At 48.2% G+C, this 16,602-nt stretch overlaps 1 protein-coding gene across 6 annotated transcripts in view; it reads right to left on the bottom strand.

The window, feature by feature from the left end:
* The window catches only part of Tmem39b (transmembrane protein 39B), a 29,535-nt gene extending 19,733 nt beyond the window's left edge, over positions 1–9,802 (bottom strand). The window contains exons 1-5 of one of the 6 annotated variants that reach the window (XM_042684142.1): positions 9,672–9,802; positions 5,856–5,982; positions 5,164–5,383; positions 4,483–4,566; positions 3,782–3,936 (exon numbers count right to left, since the gene is read on the bottom strand). In XM_042684142.1, coding sequence (XP_042540076.1) covers positions 3,782–3,936; positions 4,483–4,566; positions 5,164–5,383; positions 5,856–5,982; positions 9,672–9,675 — 590 coding nt within the window. In that variant the 5' untranslated portion in view covers positions 9,676–9,802. Of the gene's footprint in view, positions 1–3,781; positions 3,937–4,482; positions 4,567–4,684; positions 4,764–5,163; positions 5,384–5,855; positions 5,983–9,671 lie in introns of those variants that run through there. The other 5 variants (XM_042684183.1, XM_042684158.1, XM_042684151.1 and 2 more) reach the window with 5 other exon arrangements.
* Between the last annotated feature and the right edge of the window lie 6,800 nt (positions 9,803–16,602).

Raw genomic sequence — 16,602 nt, 5'->3', positions numbered from 1 at the left:
AAGTCCATGAGACTCTTATCTCCAATTAACCACCAGAAAACCAGAAGTGGCACTGTGGCTCAAGTGGTAGAGTGACAGCCTTGAGCTGAAGAGCTGAGGGACAGTGCCCAGGCCCAGAGTTCAAGCCCCATGACCAAAAATAAATAAATAAATACATACATAAATACATAAGGATAAAGAATTATGCGCTCCCTAAACAAAACAAAGAAAGTGAAAACAGAGAGGGATTAAAAACATGGAGGGTGGGGTTGGAGGCTGCTGCTTTGCATTTTTAGTGCTAGATTTATTTTATTTTTGTTGTTTCAGTTTGTTTTTTTTTAATACAATTTGAGCTGGATGCTGGTGGCTTACACCTGTAACCCTACTACTCAGGAGGCTGAGATCTGAGAATTGCATCTGAGACTCTCATTGCCAATTAATCACGAAAAGCAGGAAATAGATGGCTCAAGAGGTAGAGCTCTAGCCTTGAGCAAAATAAACTCAGGGACAGCACCTAAGTGATGAGTTCAAGCCCCAGGAGCAACACACACACACACACACACAATATAATTTTATTGCTATAATTCAGATGTTGTACAGAGGTGTTACCGTATCATAAGTCAGGTAATGAGTACAATTCTTTTTAAACAATGTCACACCTTCCTTTGCTTTCAGATTTGGTGGGGGGTTTTTTGTTTTTTGTTTTTCTTAGTCGCAGGGCCTGAACTCTGGGCCTGGGCACTGTCCCTGAGCTCTTCAGCTCAAGGCTAGTGCTCTACCACTTGAACCACAGCGCCACTTGCAGCTTTTACTGGTTATGTGGTACTGAGGAATTGAACTCAGGGCCTTGTGCATGCAAGGCAAGCACTCTACCACTGAGTCACCTTCCCAGCCCCCAGATTTGGTGTTTTATATGACTGAACTTATACTAACTATATCAATGAAACTTTAAAAATAAAAGAGAAGAGCTGGCAGTGTGACTCAAGAGGTAAGGTACTGGCTAGCTAAAAGACCTTGAATTCAAACCTCAGTACTGAAGAAAAGCAAAAACAAAATTAATACAAAATACATGGATGATAGCTGGACTATGTTGGCTCATGCCTGTAATCCTAGCTACTCAGGAGACCGAGATCTAAGGATCAAAGTTCAAAGCCAGGGGCTGGGAAGGTGGCTCAGTGGTAGAGCGCTTGCCTTGCATGCATGAGGCCCTGGGTTTGATTCCTCAGCACCACATAAGCAAAAAGAAAAAAGCCAGAAGTGGCGCTGTGGCTCAAGTGGTAGAGTGCTAGCCTTGAGCTGAAAAGCTGAGGGACAGCGCCCAGGCCCAGAGTTCAGGCCCCAAGACCAGACCCTCCCCCCCCCAAAAAAAGTTCAAAGCCAGCCCGGGCAGTCCATGAGATTCTTATCTCCAATTAACCAGAAGAAGAAGCGGTGCTGGGGCTAAAGCACTGGTCTTAAACAAAAGAGCTCAGGGACAGTGCCCAGGCCCCGAGTTCAAGCCCCATGACTGGCAAAAAACAAACAAACAAAAAAAAAAAACACAGAAGAGGGGCTAGGAAGGAGGCTCAATGGTAAAGTGCTTACCTCATACACATGAGGCCCTGGGTTCAATTCCTCAGCACCACATAACAGAAAAAGCCAGAAGTGGTGCTGTGACTCAAGTGGTAGAGTGCTAGCCTTGAGCTAAAGAGCTCAGGGACAACACCCAGAGTTCAAACTCCACGACCAACAACAACAACAAAAAGTACAGAAAACCATTCTTTTAACTTATAATTCCAATTGTAACACTAAACATAGCCACTTTATGTAAGAAAATCTTTTATAGAAAATAAAACAAAACAAAAAACACCATCGATAATGTCTGTATCCAAGGTGAATAGACACACCAAGAACCACTAATAGAAGACAAATCAAATTGTGAAAATTTCATTCAATAGCATAAGGCTATTCCCATATATACATGGAAATGTATCCAAATCATATGATTATGCAAAATAGTGCAGTAAATTGTACAACATCATGTGCTATATAATCCATTCTAGTTATTTAAAAAGTCCAAGTATAGGGGCTGGGAATGTGGCCTAGGGTAGAATGCTTGCCTAGCATGCATGAAGCCTTGGGACAGTGCCCAGGCCCTGAGTTCAAGCCCTAGGACTGGAAAAAAAAAAAAAAAATCCAAGTATAAAGCCAGGTGGCAGTGGCTCACCCCTGTAATCCTAGCTACTCAGGAGACTGAGATCTGAGGCTTGCCAGCCTGGGCAGGAAAGTTTGTGAGGCTCTTATCTCCAATTAACCACCAGAAAACCAGAAGTGGTGCTGTGGCTCAAAGTGGTAGAGCACTAGCATTGAGCTGAAGAGCTCAGGGACAGTGCCTAGGCCCAGAGTTCAAGCCCCACAACTGACAAAAAAAAAAACAAAAAAAAAAGGGCTGGGAAGGTGGCTCAGTGGTAGAGCACTCGTCTTGCATGCTCAAGGCTCTGGGTTCAATTCCTCAGCACCACATAAGAAAAAAGCCGGAAGTGGCTCTGTGGCTCAAGTGGTAGAGTGCTAGCCTTGAGCTGAAGAGCTGAGGGACAGCGCCCAGGCCCAGAGTTCAGGCCCCATGACCGGACCCCCCCCAAAAAAAAGTCCAAGTATATGTACTTGCACAGAAAAAAATGTGGAGAACATGATACAAATAATGAACAAATGGACTTCTGGGGACTGAGATTTTGTGAAGCTTTTTATTGTCTATGTTAAAAGCCTCTGAGGGCTGAGTGGTAGAGTGCTTGCCTAGCATGTATAAAGCCCTGGGTTCGATTCCTCAGTACCACATACACAGAAAAAGCTGGAAGTGGTGCTGTGGCTCAAGTGCTAGAGTTGCTAGCCTTAAGCAAAATAAGCTCAGGGATATTGCCCAGGCCCTGAGTTCAAGCCTCAGGACTAGCAATAAAAAATAAAAAACCTCTGAGACTTGGAACACAGCTCAAGTGGTAGAGCACTGGCCTAGCAAGTGTGAAGCTCTGAGTTCAATCAATCCCCAGTTCTTGGTGGGGGGAAAAAAAGCTTCTGCTTTTATAAAAGACATGTATCACTCCTAAAGCCACTCGTACAACTAAAAACTAGATATAAGCCATTGTGATGGATATACCATGCCAGTGCTTTCTTGGTCATGCAGGGTAGAGAGGGAGGATAGTCCTGCTCTGAAGCTTCCCAGGGACCAGGGATGGCCCAGCATGAGAAAGTTCATGAATCAGAAAGGCCAGCATGGGAAATGATTGTTAATACTTAGGCAGTCAAATCAGACACTTTGCCAAAGCTCCCCAGTACTCTAGGCCAGAAGCAGGGCAGTCCTAGCCTAGACACTCTCCACAGTCAACAATGAAGGTTCTGTGAAACAGAAGGAGTGAGTTAATCAGACAGCAGGACAGAAACACACATGCATGTGCAGACATACATACACAGGTGTGCTTCATGCTCAAACATCAGAGAATGCAAACATGCAGCTGCTTGCCAGCACACAGCTTCAAAAGATTGCACAAGTGCTTAGATACAGAGGGAGACAAAGTCCATGAATTCTCCTTTTGAGATATACACTCAGATCCGAGTTTCATTCTGACCTTATATCAATGGGAGCTTGGATAAATTGTACAAACTTGTGCAAAAAGAAGACTAATCACCCTGATCTCAAGGGTGTCATCAGACAGTGTGAGAGGATATAGCTAATGCCTGCCAGCCAGTCTTCCACATAACCTAGCCACAGTAAGGGCAGAGGTCAGAGGCCAGGTGGTAGGCAGGGAGGGGTGAAGTGAGGGGTACTCACGGATAGCAGAGGAACAGAAGGTTCAGGAAGGAGTAGGTCCTGAAGAGGTGAATGAGGGATCGGCACAGACTCCAGCCTGTTGCCGTGAGAACGGTGAATCGGGTGAGGAACAGCAGGATGGAGCGAAAGAGGGAGACCTTCCCCCTCTGAGAAGCCTGGGTCAGAGGAAATAGGATGGAATGGAGCCTTGGATGGAGGTAACTGGGGCTATGCCTAAATCCCGCCCAGGATGGCCTGTGCCCACCCAGGGAAATGTGTACAGCAGGCTGGGCAAAACCTGGCTGGGTGAATCCACTTTGATGCTCAGTAAATTCTGAGAGCCAAAAGGATGTGATAAATGTTCTTTTTTTTTTTTTTTTTTTTTTGGGTCCGGTCATGGGGCCTGAACTCTGGTCCTGGGCGCTGTCCCTCAGCTCTTCAGCTCAAGGCTAGCGCTCTACCACTTGAGCCACAGCGCCACTTCTGGCTTTTTTCTTATTGCTTATGTGGGGTGGGGAATCGAACCCAGGGCCTCAGGCATGCAAGGCAAGCACTCTACCACTGAGTCACCTTCCCAGTCCCATGATAAATGTTCTTTAAACAAGTCCAAAGGGAGCCCCAAGGAAATGCTTCAGGGCTGAAGGGCTGGGTGAGTCTCCTTGGTACCCCAAGGGGAAAAAGGAAGTTCCCAAGTCCCTGGACAGTCTCTAGGACCCAATCACCTCCTTCACGATGGACCCAATGAAGCGGCGGCCCAGAACAATGGTGGTCACCATCAGCAAGTTGAAGTCGATCAGGTGGAAGTTCTGTCAGGGGGCAGAGGCCTGGGGGTCACGCGGGCTCATTGCCTATACAAGGGCTTTTCTCATACCCTCCCCTCCCTCTGTCCAGTCCTTTCCACAGAGACGGTCCCCATTCTCTGACCTTCATTGGCCTCCAGTTGAGTCAGGCCAGGAAATTACCTGTGGAGAACAGGACCCAGAGAAGGGAAGTGGGACAGTCCCTGGGGAAAAGAAAGTGCTGAATGAGCCCTCTCCCTCCCTCTCATTCTCCACCCCCTTCCCCAAGCCTCTGTCCCTGTACCTCTTCTGCCCAGGGCTCTTTCTACCTTTGAGACACTCATATATTCCTGTGGCTCAATTCCTGGTTAGGACTTAAGCCTCTTGAGCTCCTTTTAGGAGAAATCTGTGCCAGATTGACCTCTGCTATCCTTACAATGCCTAGCATGGCACACTAATATTCAAGAATCACCAGTTTTCCCTTTCTCCACCATGCCTATCATGGGGATAAGTACACAGTGGTGCTTGGTAGGCTACCTCAAACTGAAACTAAGCAACACAGACACACACAAATACACACACAAATACATACAACACAGCTGGCACTGGCTGGTCAGCACCTACCAGGGAGGTGTGGGAGGGTGGGTGGGAAGGTGGATACCACCACACTGTCTTGTAGATGTTGATGTAGTGGACGAAGAGAGCTATGAGCTGACAGAAGAAGAGCTGCAACTCAAATAAAATGCTGGCCTGGACGGGAAGTTCAGGGATCTTGCAGTGCTGCAGAGGCACAACTGTCTGGGTGGCCAATGGAGGGCTGGCAAGGCCCGTCCCAGAACTGCTCCTGGAGGTGGGAAGGGAGCAACATCAGGAGCTGACCTGAGACCTTTATCAAGATTATAGACACTGTGGGGTTTGATCAGCAAAAAGCCATTCAAACTAAGGAAGAAGTCCTCCTACTCTTGCTTGCCAAAGGAGCTGACAAAGCCTCTCCCTAATTTGATTCATGTCTTCCATCATTCCCTAGAAGGGAATTATCAGGTCCATTTGACACATGAGGAAAAAAGGAGGCCCAAAGAGAGAGGCATTTTGTCCAAGCCAGCAACAAATCAGAAACAGAACTGCTTCTACCTATCACACTGCATTTGTCCAAGTGACTGCCCTCAGGTTAATTCCCTCTGGGTCTTCTCTGTAGCTCACTCCCCACTGACCCCTACTTTGCATCCAGGGTATCTATCATATTCTATAACCCAGTCAGGGAGCTTCTGGTCCACCCTGGTCTTCACTGCCACAGCGCAAGAGGCAAACAGTTTTACCTGGCACGGGAACGAACACTGGTCACTGATGCACTGGAAGTGTGGCTTCCACCAGAGCTACCTGAGGATCCCGGTTCACAGAGCGGATTTCGACAGTAAGATGTCCTGTTGGGACCTCTTCGTCCTCCTGTGGGGCTCAACACAAAGTAGATGGTCAAGGCAGAGGGCATATAGCAAGGACAATAATAATGAGACTAGCTAGCAGTTATGTGATATCTCCGGGACCTTATAGTAGGTCCTTGTCTACCTCTTCAAACTCACCTCTGGCCTAGCCCATGCTCTTGCCATCTTGCTCTTTTTCTCCAAAAGCTAAGTTTATTGTCACCTCTTTACTTGCCATATTCTCTGTCTGGAAAGTCCTTCCCTCACATTCTTGAACCAATTTAACCAGTACTTTCTTTTTTATTTTAGTCTTTTCAGCTAGGGTATTACATTTTATTTACTTTTTTACAGGTACCAGGGTTTGAACTCAGAGCCTCACATGTACTCAGCTTGCTTGAAAGCTGGCAGGCACACCATCACCTCAACCTGCCTCCAACCCATGTATTGCTGGGATTTTTGGAGGGGATGGAGTCTCTCAAGACTTTTATTGCCGGGCACCCATGGCTCAGGCCTGTAATCCTAGCTACTCAGGAGGCTGAGATCTGAAGATCGAGGTTCAAAGCCAGCCGGGGCAGGAAAGTCCGTGAGACTCCAATAAACCACTAGAAAACCAGAAATGGCATCGTGGCTCAAGTGGTAGAGGGCTCACCTTGAGCTGAAGAGCTGAGGGATAGCGCCTAAGCCCAGAGTTCAAGCCCCATGACCAACAACAAAAAAAAAAAAGACTTTTATTATCAGGTGAATAGTACCTCACACCTGTAATCCTACTACTCGGGAGGCTAAAATTTGAGGATCCTGTATAAAGCCAGACTACACAGATAAATCCCAGAGGCTCTTATCTTCAAGTAACTAGGAAAAGGCCAGAAGTAGAGTGTGGCTTAAGTGTTGGCTTGTTGGCATTGAGCAGAAAAAGCTACACAAAAAGGGGAGGCCCTGAGTTGAAGTCCCACTACCAGTACAAAAGAAAAAAAATATTTTCTGCCCCAAATGACTTCAGTCCTTGATCCTTCACATCTCAGTTTCCTCAGTAGTTAGGATCATAGGTGTGCGCCACTGACACCTGGCATGGGGTCTTAAAATTTTTGCCCAGTCTGATTGTAATCTTCCTATCTCTATCTCCTTGGCAGCTGAGATTACAGGTGTGTAACAACACACCCAATTCTCAATTTTTTTTTCAGTGCTATTGAGTAAGAATATAACCTACCACTGAGCTATACCAGCAGCCCTCCCTACCATTTTAAAAGTAGCTGTCCCATCACACTGTTGTTTTTTTTTTTTTTTCTTTTAATTTGTCCTGGGGCTTGGCACTGGGCACTGTCTCTGAGCTCTTCAGGTCAAGGTGAGCACTCTACCACTTTGAGCCACAGTGCCACCTCCAGTTTTTTGGTAGTTAATTGGAGATAAGAGTCTCACCCACTTTTCTGCTCAGGCTGGCTTTGAACTGTGATCCTCACATCTCAGCCTCCTGAGATTAGCTAGGATTATAGGAGCTAGGATTACATGAGCCACTAGTGCCTGGCTTTTTTGTTTAGTTTTTTAATGTCAGCACTGGAGCTTGAAATCAGGGCCAAGGAGCTGTCTCTTAGCTTTTTTTTTTTTTGGGTCAGTCGTGGGGCTTGAATTCTGGGCCTGAGTGCTATCCCTCAGCTCTTAGCTCAAGGTTAGTGCTCACCACTTGAGCTACAGCACCACTTCCAGTTTTCTGGTGGTTTATTGGAGATAAGATTTTCACGGACTTTCCTGCCCAGGTTGGCTTTGAACTGCAATCCTCAGATCTCAGCCTCCTGAGTAGCTAGGATTACAGAAGTGAGCCACCGGCACCCTGCAGTTTCTTTGTTGTTTTTTTTTTTTTTTGGGGGGGGGGTCCGGTCGTGGGGCCTGAACTCTGGGCCTGGGCGCAGTCCCTCAGCTCTTCAGCTCAAAGCTAGCACTCTACCACTTGAGCCACAGTGCCACTTCCAGCTTTTTCCTTTTTGCTTATGTGGTGCTGAGGAATCGAACCTGCAGCCTCATGCATGCAAGGCAAGCACTCTACCACTGAGCCACCTTCCCAGCCCTTTCTTAGCTTTTTTTTTTTTTTGTGGGTCATGGGGCCTGAACTCTGGGCCTGGGCACTGTCCCTCAGCTCTTCAGCTCAAGGCGAGCGCTCTACCACTTGAGCTACAGCGCCACTTCCGGTTTTCTGGTGGTTTATTGGAGATAGGAGTCTCACGGTCTCTCCTGCCTGGGCTGGCTTTGAACGGCGATCCTCAGATCTCAGCCTCCTGAGTAGCTAGGATTACAGGTGTGGGCCACCAGCGCCCGGCCTTTCTTAGCTTTTTTAAGCTCAGAGTTCCACTTCTGGTTTTTTGGCAGTGAATTGGAGATAAAGTCTCATAGACTTTTCTGCCATGGCTGGCTTCAAACCTCAATCCTCAGCTCTCAGCCGCTTGAATAGTCATTTAGATATGAGTCATCACTGCCCAGCTGCTTTTGTTTTTTAAATAACAGGGTCTGCTTTGTAACCCAAGCTGGCCTCAAACTTATGATCCTCCAGCCTCAGCCTCCCAAGTGCTGAAATTACAGATGTGTGGCACCACATCCAGGCCTTATGTCTTTTCTACTGCTGTTTTCCCTACCACAGTGCCCAGCAAATAAGGAGCTTAGAAAGTTGAGCCCATGCTGTTTTGGAAACAGCATAGGGGTTTAAGTCCTGAGGTGTCAGTTGTGCTAGGCACTAGATGCATGTGAACACGGTGGAGGTTACAATTTTGGGCAGCTTTGAGATTGACTCCTTTTTCCCCTAATGCTCAGAGATTTCCAATCCAATGGGGATCCAAGGCCCAAACTCAGGCTCAGGTTCTGGAAGAATCTGTTTTTGTGGACCCAACACTTCAATTTTACAACCTATATCCCTAGGCTTAGCAATCTAGCCCAAGATTTCAGACATAGTCCTGCACAAACACAGTACTTAATCCAGTGTACTTAATCGGAAGTACTTAATCTGTTATACTGGTCCACACTGCTCAAGGACACATACAACCTGTGACTCCCCATCTCACAAGGTTTTCCCACACGCTCGTCCAGGAACTCTGCCCTCTTCTCCCCCAAACCAGAAGCTCTGTTCATACACTAGTTCGTTTGGCTTAGAGAGCCTCAAACTCCCTCAACCCAATAGCTCTGCCCACACCCACTCTCCCGTCTTTAGAAGCTGTCCACCCACATAAAGGCCCTCAGGCCCGCCCACACGCGACTGTCAGCCCGGAAACCCCGCCCACAAACCATGAAGAGCCCTCCAAGCCCAGAAGCCTCCTTCCAGAAGGGGTCTCCGAGGTCTGGGCGGTCTCCTCCCCGCCTCCTCGGTGGAAACCCGCACACCTTCAAAAAGTTCGCCCCCGCACAGCGCCACGAGTTCCCCCAGCCCCACCCCTAGCGCGAAGCCACGCCCACCGGAGCCCCGCCCCCATCCCTAGCCCGCACCGGCGGGTCCTCACCCGAGCCCAGGCCCCCCCAGCCCTCAGCCTTCCGGAACCCCTTCCCGCCGACCCAGGGTCCCGCTCCCACGACTGAGGCTCCCCGCACACACCCCGCAAAACCACAGAGGGGGCGGGGTCCCGCCTGCGCCCGCATCCCCTCCCCCTCCCTCAGGTCCGCGTGGAGCGGCAATTAACACTTCGGCCGCCTCGACCCCCGCGCCTATGGGTTTCCGGGCCGAGCCGGAGCCGCTCTCCTCACCCATCTCCTTCCCCAGCGCTCTCCCGCTTCGCCGCCGCAGCTCCTGCGGGCAATATGTCGGAGGCGACGGCGGCCGGGAGAGGACTAACCGCCGCAGCCTGGTCCCAGGGTAGCAGCTGCGCGCTCCCGCCTCGCCGCGAAATTTGCATACAAGGCGGGATAGTAGTCGGGAGCGCGCCTCTTAAAGGGGACACCGGATAAAGGCGGTGACTGCGACTGCGCCCTCTTTGTCTCGACCTCCTCGCATCTACTGCCTTGGGAGGTACCTGCTGTTCCCCTGTGTGCCTTCCCTTCCTCCGGCCTCTCTTTAGGCTCGAGGGAGAGGCTGGAACCGTCCCCTCCGTGGCTGCTGGAGATGAGCATCCAGCCACAGGTGTGTAAAACTTAAGAGCGTCCCCAATTGGCCTTTCATGTCTCTCCCTTGGACTCTCGCTCATCCCAGCTCTTTCTTTGGTTCTGCATCCAATCTCTAATTTAGTCTTGCTGTTCTAAGCATTTATCAGACTTGAACCATTGTCACTTTGAAAAGCTTTGTTCAGATCTCGAGTTGTGATTTCTGAACTTTGCAATCCTGTTTCTTGGACCAAAGGCATATTTCCCCTTACAAGTCTTGTTACTGTTTTTGGCGGTTCTGGGGTTTAAACTCAGGGCTTCCCTTACCAGTGGGACACGCTTCTTGCTCATTTTTTGGGGGGGGGAGGGGTCTGGTCGTGGGGCCTGAACTCTGGGCCTGGGCGCTGTCCCTCAGCTCTTCAGCTCAAGGCTAGTACTCTACCACTTGAGCCACAGCGCAACTTCTGGCTTTTTTTTTTCTGCTTATGTGGTGCTGAGGAATCGAACCCAGGGCCTCATGCATATAAGGCAAGCGCTCTACCACCGAGCCACCTTCCCAGCCCTCTTGCTCATTATTTTTGAGATACTCTGTTCCTGCCCAGTCAACACCTCAAGATCCACCAATGTTAACCTCCTAGAATCATAGGCCCATACCATTACCTTCTCTTAGTTGACAGGGAGTCTTGGGAACTTTGTTTTTTGGCTGGGAACCTTAATTCCAGGAATCTCGGCCAGGATTGTATGGTTATGGGTATGTGCCATCAGCCCTGGGAACTACTTTTCTTTGTTGTTGTTGGTCATGGGGGCTGAACTCTGGGCCTGGGCACTGTCTCAGCTCTTCAGCTTAAGGCTAGCACCCTACCACTTGAACCACAGTGTCACTTCCAAATTTTTTCTGCGTATGTGGTGCTGAGGAATCCAACCCAGGGCCTCATGCATGTGAGGCAAGCACTCTACCACTGAGCCAACTTCAAAGCCCGGGAACTACTTTAATCAACGTTTGCCATCACTGTTAGGCTTAGTAAGCATTTTAAGAGGAAACATTCTCTGATGGTGATAGCTCACACTTGTAATACTATCTACTCAGGAGGCTGATATATGAAGATCAGGGTTCAAAGCCAGCCTGAGCAGGAAAATCTGTGAGTCACAGCTCCACATCTGGTGCTTGTGTTTTTGGTTGGTCATGGGGCTTGAACTCTGGGCCTGGGCACTGTCCCTCAGCTCTTCAGCTCAAGGCTAGCGGTCTACCACTTGAGCCACAGTACCACCTCCGGCTTTTTCTGCTTATGTGGTGCTGAGGAATCGAACCCAGGGCCTCATGCATGCAAGGCAAGCACTCTACCACTGAGCCACTTTCCCAGCCCTCTGTGAGATTCTTGTTGTTTTTTGTTTTTGTCGGTCATGGGGCTTGAACTCTGGGCCTGGGCACTGTCCCTCAGCTCTTCAGCTCAAGGCTAGAGCTCTACCACTTAAGCTACAGCACCACTTCCTCTGTGAGATTCTTATCTCCACTTAACCAGCAAAAAAAAAAAAAAAAAAGCAGCTGGGTGCTGATGGCTCATGCCTCTAATCCTAACTACTCAGGAGGCTGAGATTTGAGGTTCATGGTTCAAAGCCAGCCTGTGCAGGAAAGTCCGTGAGACTGTTATCTCCAATAAACCACCAGAAAACCAGAAGATGGTGCTGTGGCTCAAGTGGTAGAGTGCTCACCTTGAGCTGAAGAGCTGAGGGACAGAGCCCAGGCCCAGAGATCAAGGCCCCTGACCAACCAAAAAACAAAACAAAAAGGGGCTGGGAAGGTGGCTCAGTGGTAGAGTGCTTGCCTTGCATGCATGAGGCCCTAGGTTTGATTCCTTAGTACCACATAAGCAGAAAAGGCCCGGAGTTGTGGCTCAAGTGGTAGAGCGCTAGCCTTGAGCTGAAGAGCTGAGGGACAGCACCCAGCCCAGACTTCAGGCCCCGCCACCAACAAAAAATAACTAAAGAAATAACAGGGAGGGCTGGGGATGTAGCTTAGTGGTAGATTGCTTGCCTAGCATGCATGAAGCCCTGGGTTCGATTCTTCAGTACCACATAATCAGAAAAAAAAATGCAAGTAGGGCTATGGCTCAAGTGGTTGAGTGCTAGCCTTGAGTAAAAGAAGGTCAGAGACAGTGCCCAAGCCCTGAGTTCAAGCCCTAGGACTGGCAAAAGAAAAAAGAAAAATAACAAAAAGCTAAGAACCAGGGGCTTACACCTATACTCTAAGCTACTCAGGAGCCTGAGATCCAGAAGATTGTGGTTTGAAGCCAGCCCCAGCAGAAAAGTCTGAGACTCCATCTCCAAAACAGCCAGCAAAAAGCTGGGTTGGAGGTGTGATTCAAGTAGCAAAGGGCCAGTGCAGTGAGCAAGTGCAAAGCCCTGAGTTCCTCCCTGGCAAACTGCAAGTTTAAGGCTAGTCTGGGCTACCTGCACATTTAGGAAAAATTATTATTATTATTATTTTGGGTCCGGTCGTGGAGTCTGAACTCTGGGCCTGGGCACTGTCCCTCAGCTCTTCAGCTCAAGGCTAGCGCTCTACCACTTGAGCCACCTTCCCAGCCCTTAGGAAAAATTATTAACAAGGTCTATATAGCTTAGGTGGAGCAGACATGAAGAGTAGAACCGAAGAGATGGCTCATATAGGATTGTATAGCTTTTGCTGTTAATAAGATGAGCCACAGAAGGGTTTGAATTTCCTTCCTCACCTCCAGCCTCCTGTTGGTGTTTGAATCTAGGATCTGATGCATGCTAAACAAATGCTTTACCACTGAATCTTCCACATTGGTGAGCACTCAGCTGCTTTGTGACCTTTAAGCTCTCACTTCCCTTCTCGGAACCTTCATTTCCTGAGTTACTTGCTCTTTATGGGCTTTTTCAGGAGTCTGAATTTTAGAGGAAATTCCGCTAGTTCTAGATCAATCCTGTTGGGAGTTGAGATTTCTTCCTTGGCCATGATACTCTGGGGCCCAAAGCTAGTAAATCTGTCCTGTAGATAATCAACATGGATTATGTAGACCCCTAGTGGTAGCCAGTGGTTCTGAAACCACAGGTTAAAAAGTGAGGCTGGGAATATGTCTTAGTGGTAAAGTTCATGCATGAAGCCCTGAGTTTGATTCCTCAGTACCACATACACAGAAAAAGCTGGAAAGTGGTACTGTGGCTCAAAGCCTTGAGCAAAAGAAGCTTAGAGATAGTGCCCAGGCTGTGAATTCGAACTCCAGTACTGGCAAAATAAAGAAAGAAATAAAACCATGGGCTGGGAAGGTGGCTCAGTGGTAGAGCGCTTGCCTTACATGCTCAAGGCCCTGGGTTCGATTCCTCAGCACCACATAAGCAAAAGAAAAAAGCCGGAAGTGGCGCAGTGGCTCAAGTGGTAGAGCGCTAGCCTTGAGCTGAAGAGCTGAGGGACAGCATCCAGGCCCAGAGTTCAGGCCCCACGACCGGACCCCCCCCCCCCCCAAGAAAAAAAAAGAAAGAAAGAAAACCATACACAATGTATTTTAGTTTTTCGGGGGGAGGGGAGGGGCAAGTTCTGTGTAACTGAGGGTGGCCTCTAACTTGCAAATCTGTCTTTACTTCCTGAGTGTTGGATTATAGGCTGTCTTTGAACCATGATACTCTGGATCTCAGTCTCCTAAATTACTGGTATTACAGGTGTGAGCCACTAGCATCCATTATCAATATTTAAGTGTGATTATTAAGAGCACCCTCTCTGCCAGGTGCTGGTGGCTCATGCCTGTGACTCTAGCTACTCAGAAGGCTAAAATCTAAGAATCAAAGCCAGCTTGGGCAGGAAAGTCTGTGAGACTCTTATCCCCAATTAACCATTCAAAAACCAGAAGTAGAGCTGTGGCTTAAAGTGGTAGAGTGCTAGCTAGCCTTGAGTCAAAGAGCTCAACACCCAGAGTGCAAGCCCCACAACCAACAAGGAAAAGAAGAAAAGCACTCTCTGGAGCCAAATTTATATGGAAATCAAATCTTAGTCTGAGTAATTAATGACTGCATGAATGACTTTAGGAAGTTACCTAACCTCTGTGCCTATTTCCTCATTGAGGAAAGTATCAATATGTGTACTGAGATTATGGTGAGGATCAAGTTAGTCAACTGTGTGATGCAGTCTTAAACTACTGTGTGTGTGGTTGTGTGTGCGCGTGTGTGCGCACACCAATACTAAGGCTTGAATTTCAGGCCCTTTCACTTATATTTTGCTTTTTCACTCAAGGCTGGTGCTTTGCCACTTGAGTCACACCACCTTCTGACTTTTTGCTAACTGGACATAAGTCTTAATTTTATTTTTCTGCCAGGCTGGCTCTGAACTGTGATTCTTAGATCTCAGCCTCATGAGTTGCTAGGATTACAGGTGTGACCTCACCAACATCTGGCTTTTGCTATTATTAAAAGATCTATCACAAAGTACAAATGTGAATTTATCATGGGAGGTTCTGAAGAAATGTCACCTGGCTTTTGTCACTTTTTGCTTTCTCATGTACCCAAGAATCTTTTTTCTTTCTTTTTTTTTTTTCAGTCATGGGGTCTGAATGCTGGGCCTTGGCACTGTCCTTCAGCTCTTCAGCTCAAGGCTAGCACTCTACCACTTGAGCCAGTGACACTTCTGGCTTTTTCTGCTTATGTGGTGCTGGGGAATCGAACCCAGGGCTTCATGCTTGCAAGGCAAGCACTCTACCACTGAGTCACCTTCCAAGCCTCTTCCCCCTGCCCCCCTGCCCCCGACTCCCAGTGCTGGTCCTTGAACTCAAGGCCTGGGCTCTGACCTTGAGCCTCTCTATGCTCAAGGCTAGAACTCTTACCACCTGAGCCACAGTGCCCCTTCCAGCTTTTTCTGTCTATGTGGTACTGAGGAATCAAACCCAGAGCTTCATACATGCTAGGCAAGCACTCTACCACTGAGCCACATTCCCAGCTCAAGAATCTTTTTTTTTTTTTTTTTTGCCAGTTAACTCAAAGCCTAGGCACTGTCCCTGAGCTTCATTTTGCTCAAGGCTAGCACTCTACCACCTGAGCCACATTCCCAGCCCAGCTCAAGAATCTTGTATTGTTGCTGTTTTTCTGGTTGGTCCTGGGACTGAGCCACAGTGCCACTTCCAGCTTTCTGAGTGGTTTATTGGAGAGAGTCCCACAGACTTTCCTGTCTGGGCTGGCTTTGAACCATGATCCTCAGATCTCAGCTCCTGGAGTAGCTACAGGTATGAGCCACCGGTGCCCGGCTGCACTTGTTTTTTAGTTTTTTTTTTGAGTCCAGTCGTGGGGCCTGAACTCTGGGCCTGGGCGCTGTCCCTCAGCTCTTCAGCTCAAGGCTAGCGCTCTACCACTTGAGCCACAGCGCCACTTCCGGCTTTTTTCTTTTTGCGTATGTGTGCTGAGGAATTGAACCCAGGGCCTCACGCATGCAAGGCAAGTGCTCTACCACTGAGCCACCTTCCCAGCCCCTTGTTTTTTAGTTTCTATAGGTGATGTACTTGGGAGTGGGGAGGTAAGGAAGATAGACAGAACAGCATAATTGGAGGTCCAGAAGTAGGTTATGTTCCAGCATAGTGAGCTCATTTCACTTGAGAATAAATGAAATAGGTCCAGGTGAGATCACCCAGGGGATCCTGAATGCTATAAAGGAATTTGGATACCTCATCTTTGTCTATTTCATCTGGAGTAGGACAATTCGTACTCATTCTCAAGATTGCTGATAGAAGAGTATACAGCAGAGGTACACTATCTGGGAAGTTGCCTGCCAGATTAGAAGACAATTCTTTTCTTTGGTATAAGACAAGCCCTCCCATCTCAAATTTGTCTCACATTTGGTTATCCTCCTGTAGTGCACGCCAAGACCACCAGAGTGCCCCATACAAAGAAACTGGAGGTACTAAAGAAAGGGAAATTGAGCTGAGCATTACTGATCAGATGTAGAATTCTGGACTTTACGGACTGTTCAATGGTGGGGGGTGGAAGGGACAGATCTAATGTCTACTCTCTGACCCCCTTTTCCTTCTTAAACCCATACCAAGAATGGGGCAGGGGCATGTTACACAACCTGAAGCTTGACAGCGATACAGACGTATGGTCTCTAGAACAGAAGTAGGCAGGGAGTATGGTTTCTACATGTTGAGCCAAAGACCCAATTCTGCTAATATACATTAGGCCCAATTGCTTTGGTCACTTTGTGCCAGGCTAAGTAGTCTAGCTAGAATTGAAATCCTTAGGAGCTGGGACTTTGGTAGCAGGGGAAAATGAGGGCATGTCATAGCTATCTTTGAAAGTGGTATCTACAAGGCCCTGGGTCTTTAGCTCTATCTAGGCATATCACAAATAGCAATGTGGCCTATTAGCTTCTCTAGTCATAGTTTACTAGCTATGATTTCACAGGATTTTTATAGCATTTTTTTGGGGGGGGGGGAGGGGGTCCGGTCGTGGGGCCTGAACTCTGGGCCTGGACGCTGTCCCTCAGCTCTTCAGCTCAAGGCTAGAGCTCTATCATTAGAGCCATAGCACCACTTCCGGCTTTTTTCTTTTTGCTTATGTGGTGCTGAGGAATCAAACCCAAGGCCTCATGCATGAAAGGCAAGCA

The sequence above is a fragment of the Dipodomys spectabilis genome, unplaced genomic scaffold (genome assembly GCF_019054845.1).
Source record: "Dipodomys spectabilis isolate Male_0828 unplaced genomic scaffold, ASM1905484v1 ptg000002l, whole genome shotgun sequence".
Classification (NCBI taxonomy): Eukaryota; Metazoa; Chordata; class Mammalia; order Rodentia; family Heteromyidae; genus Dipodomys; species Dipodomys spectabilis.
This window is presented reverse-complemented; position numbering and strand designations above follow the sequence as displayed.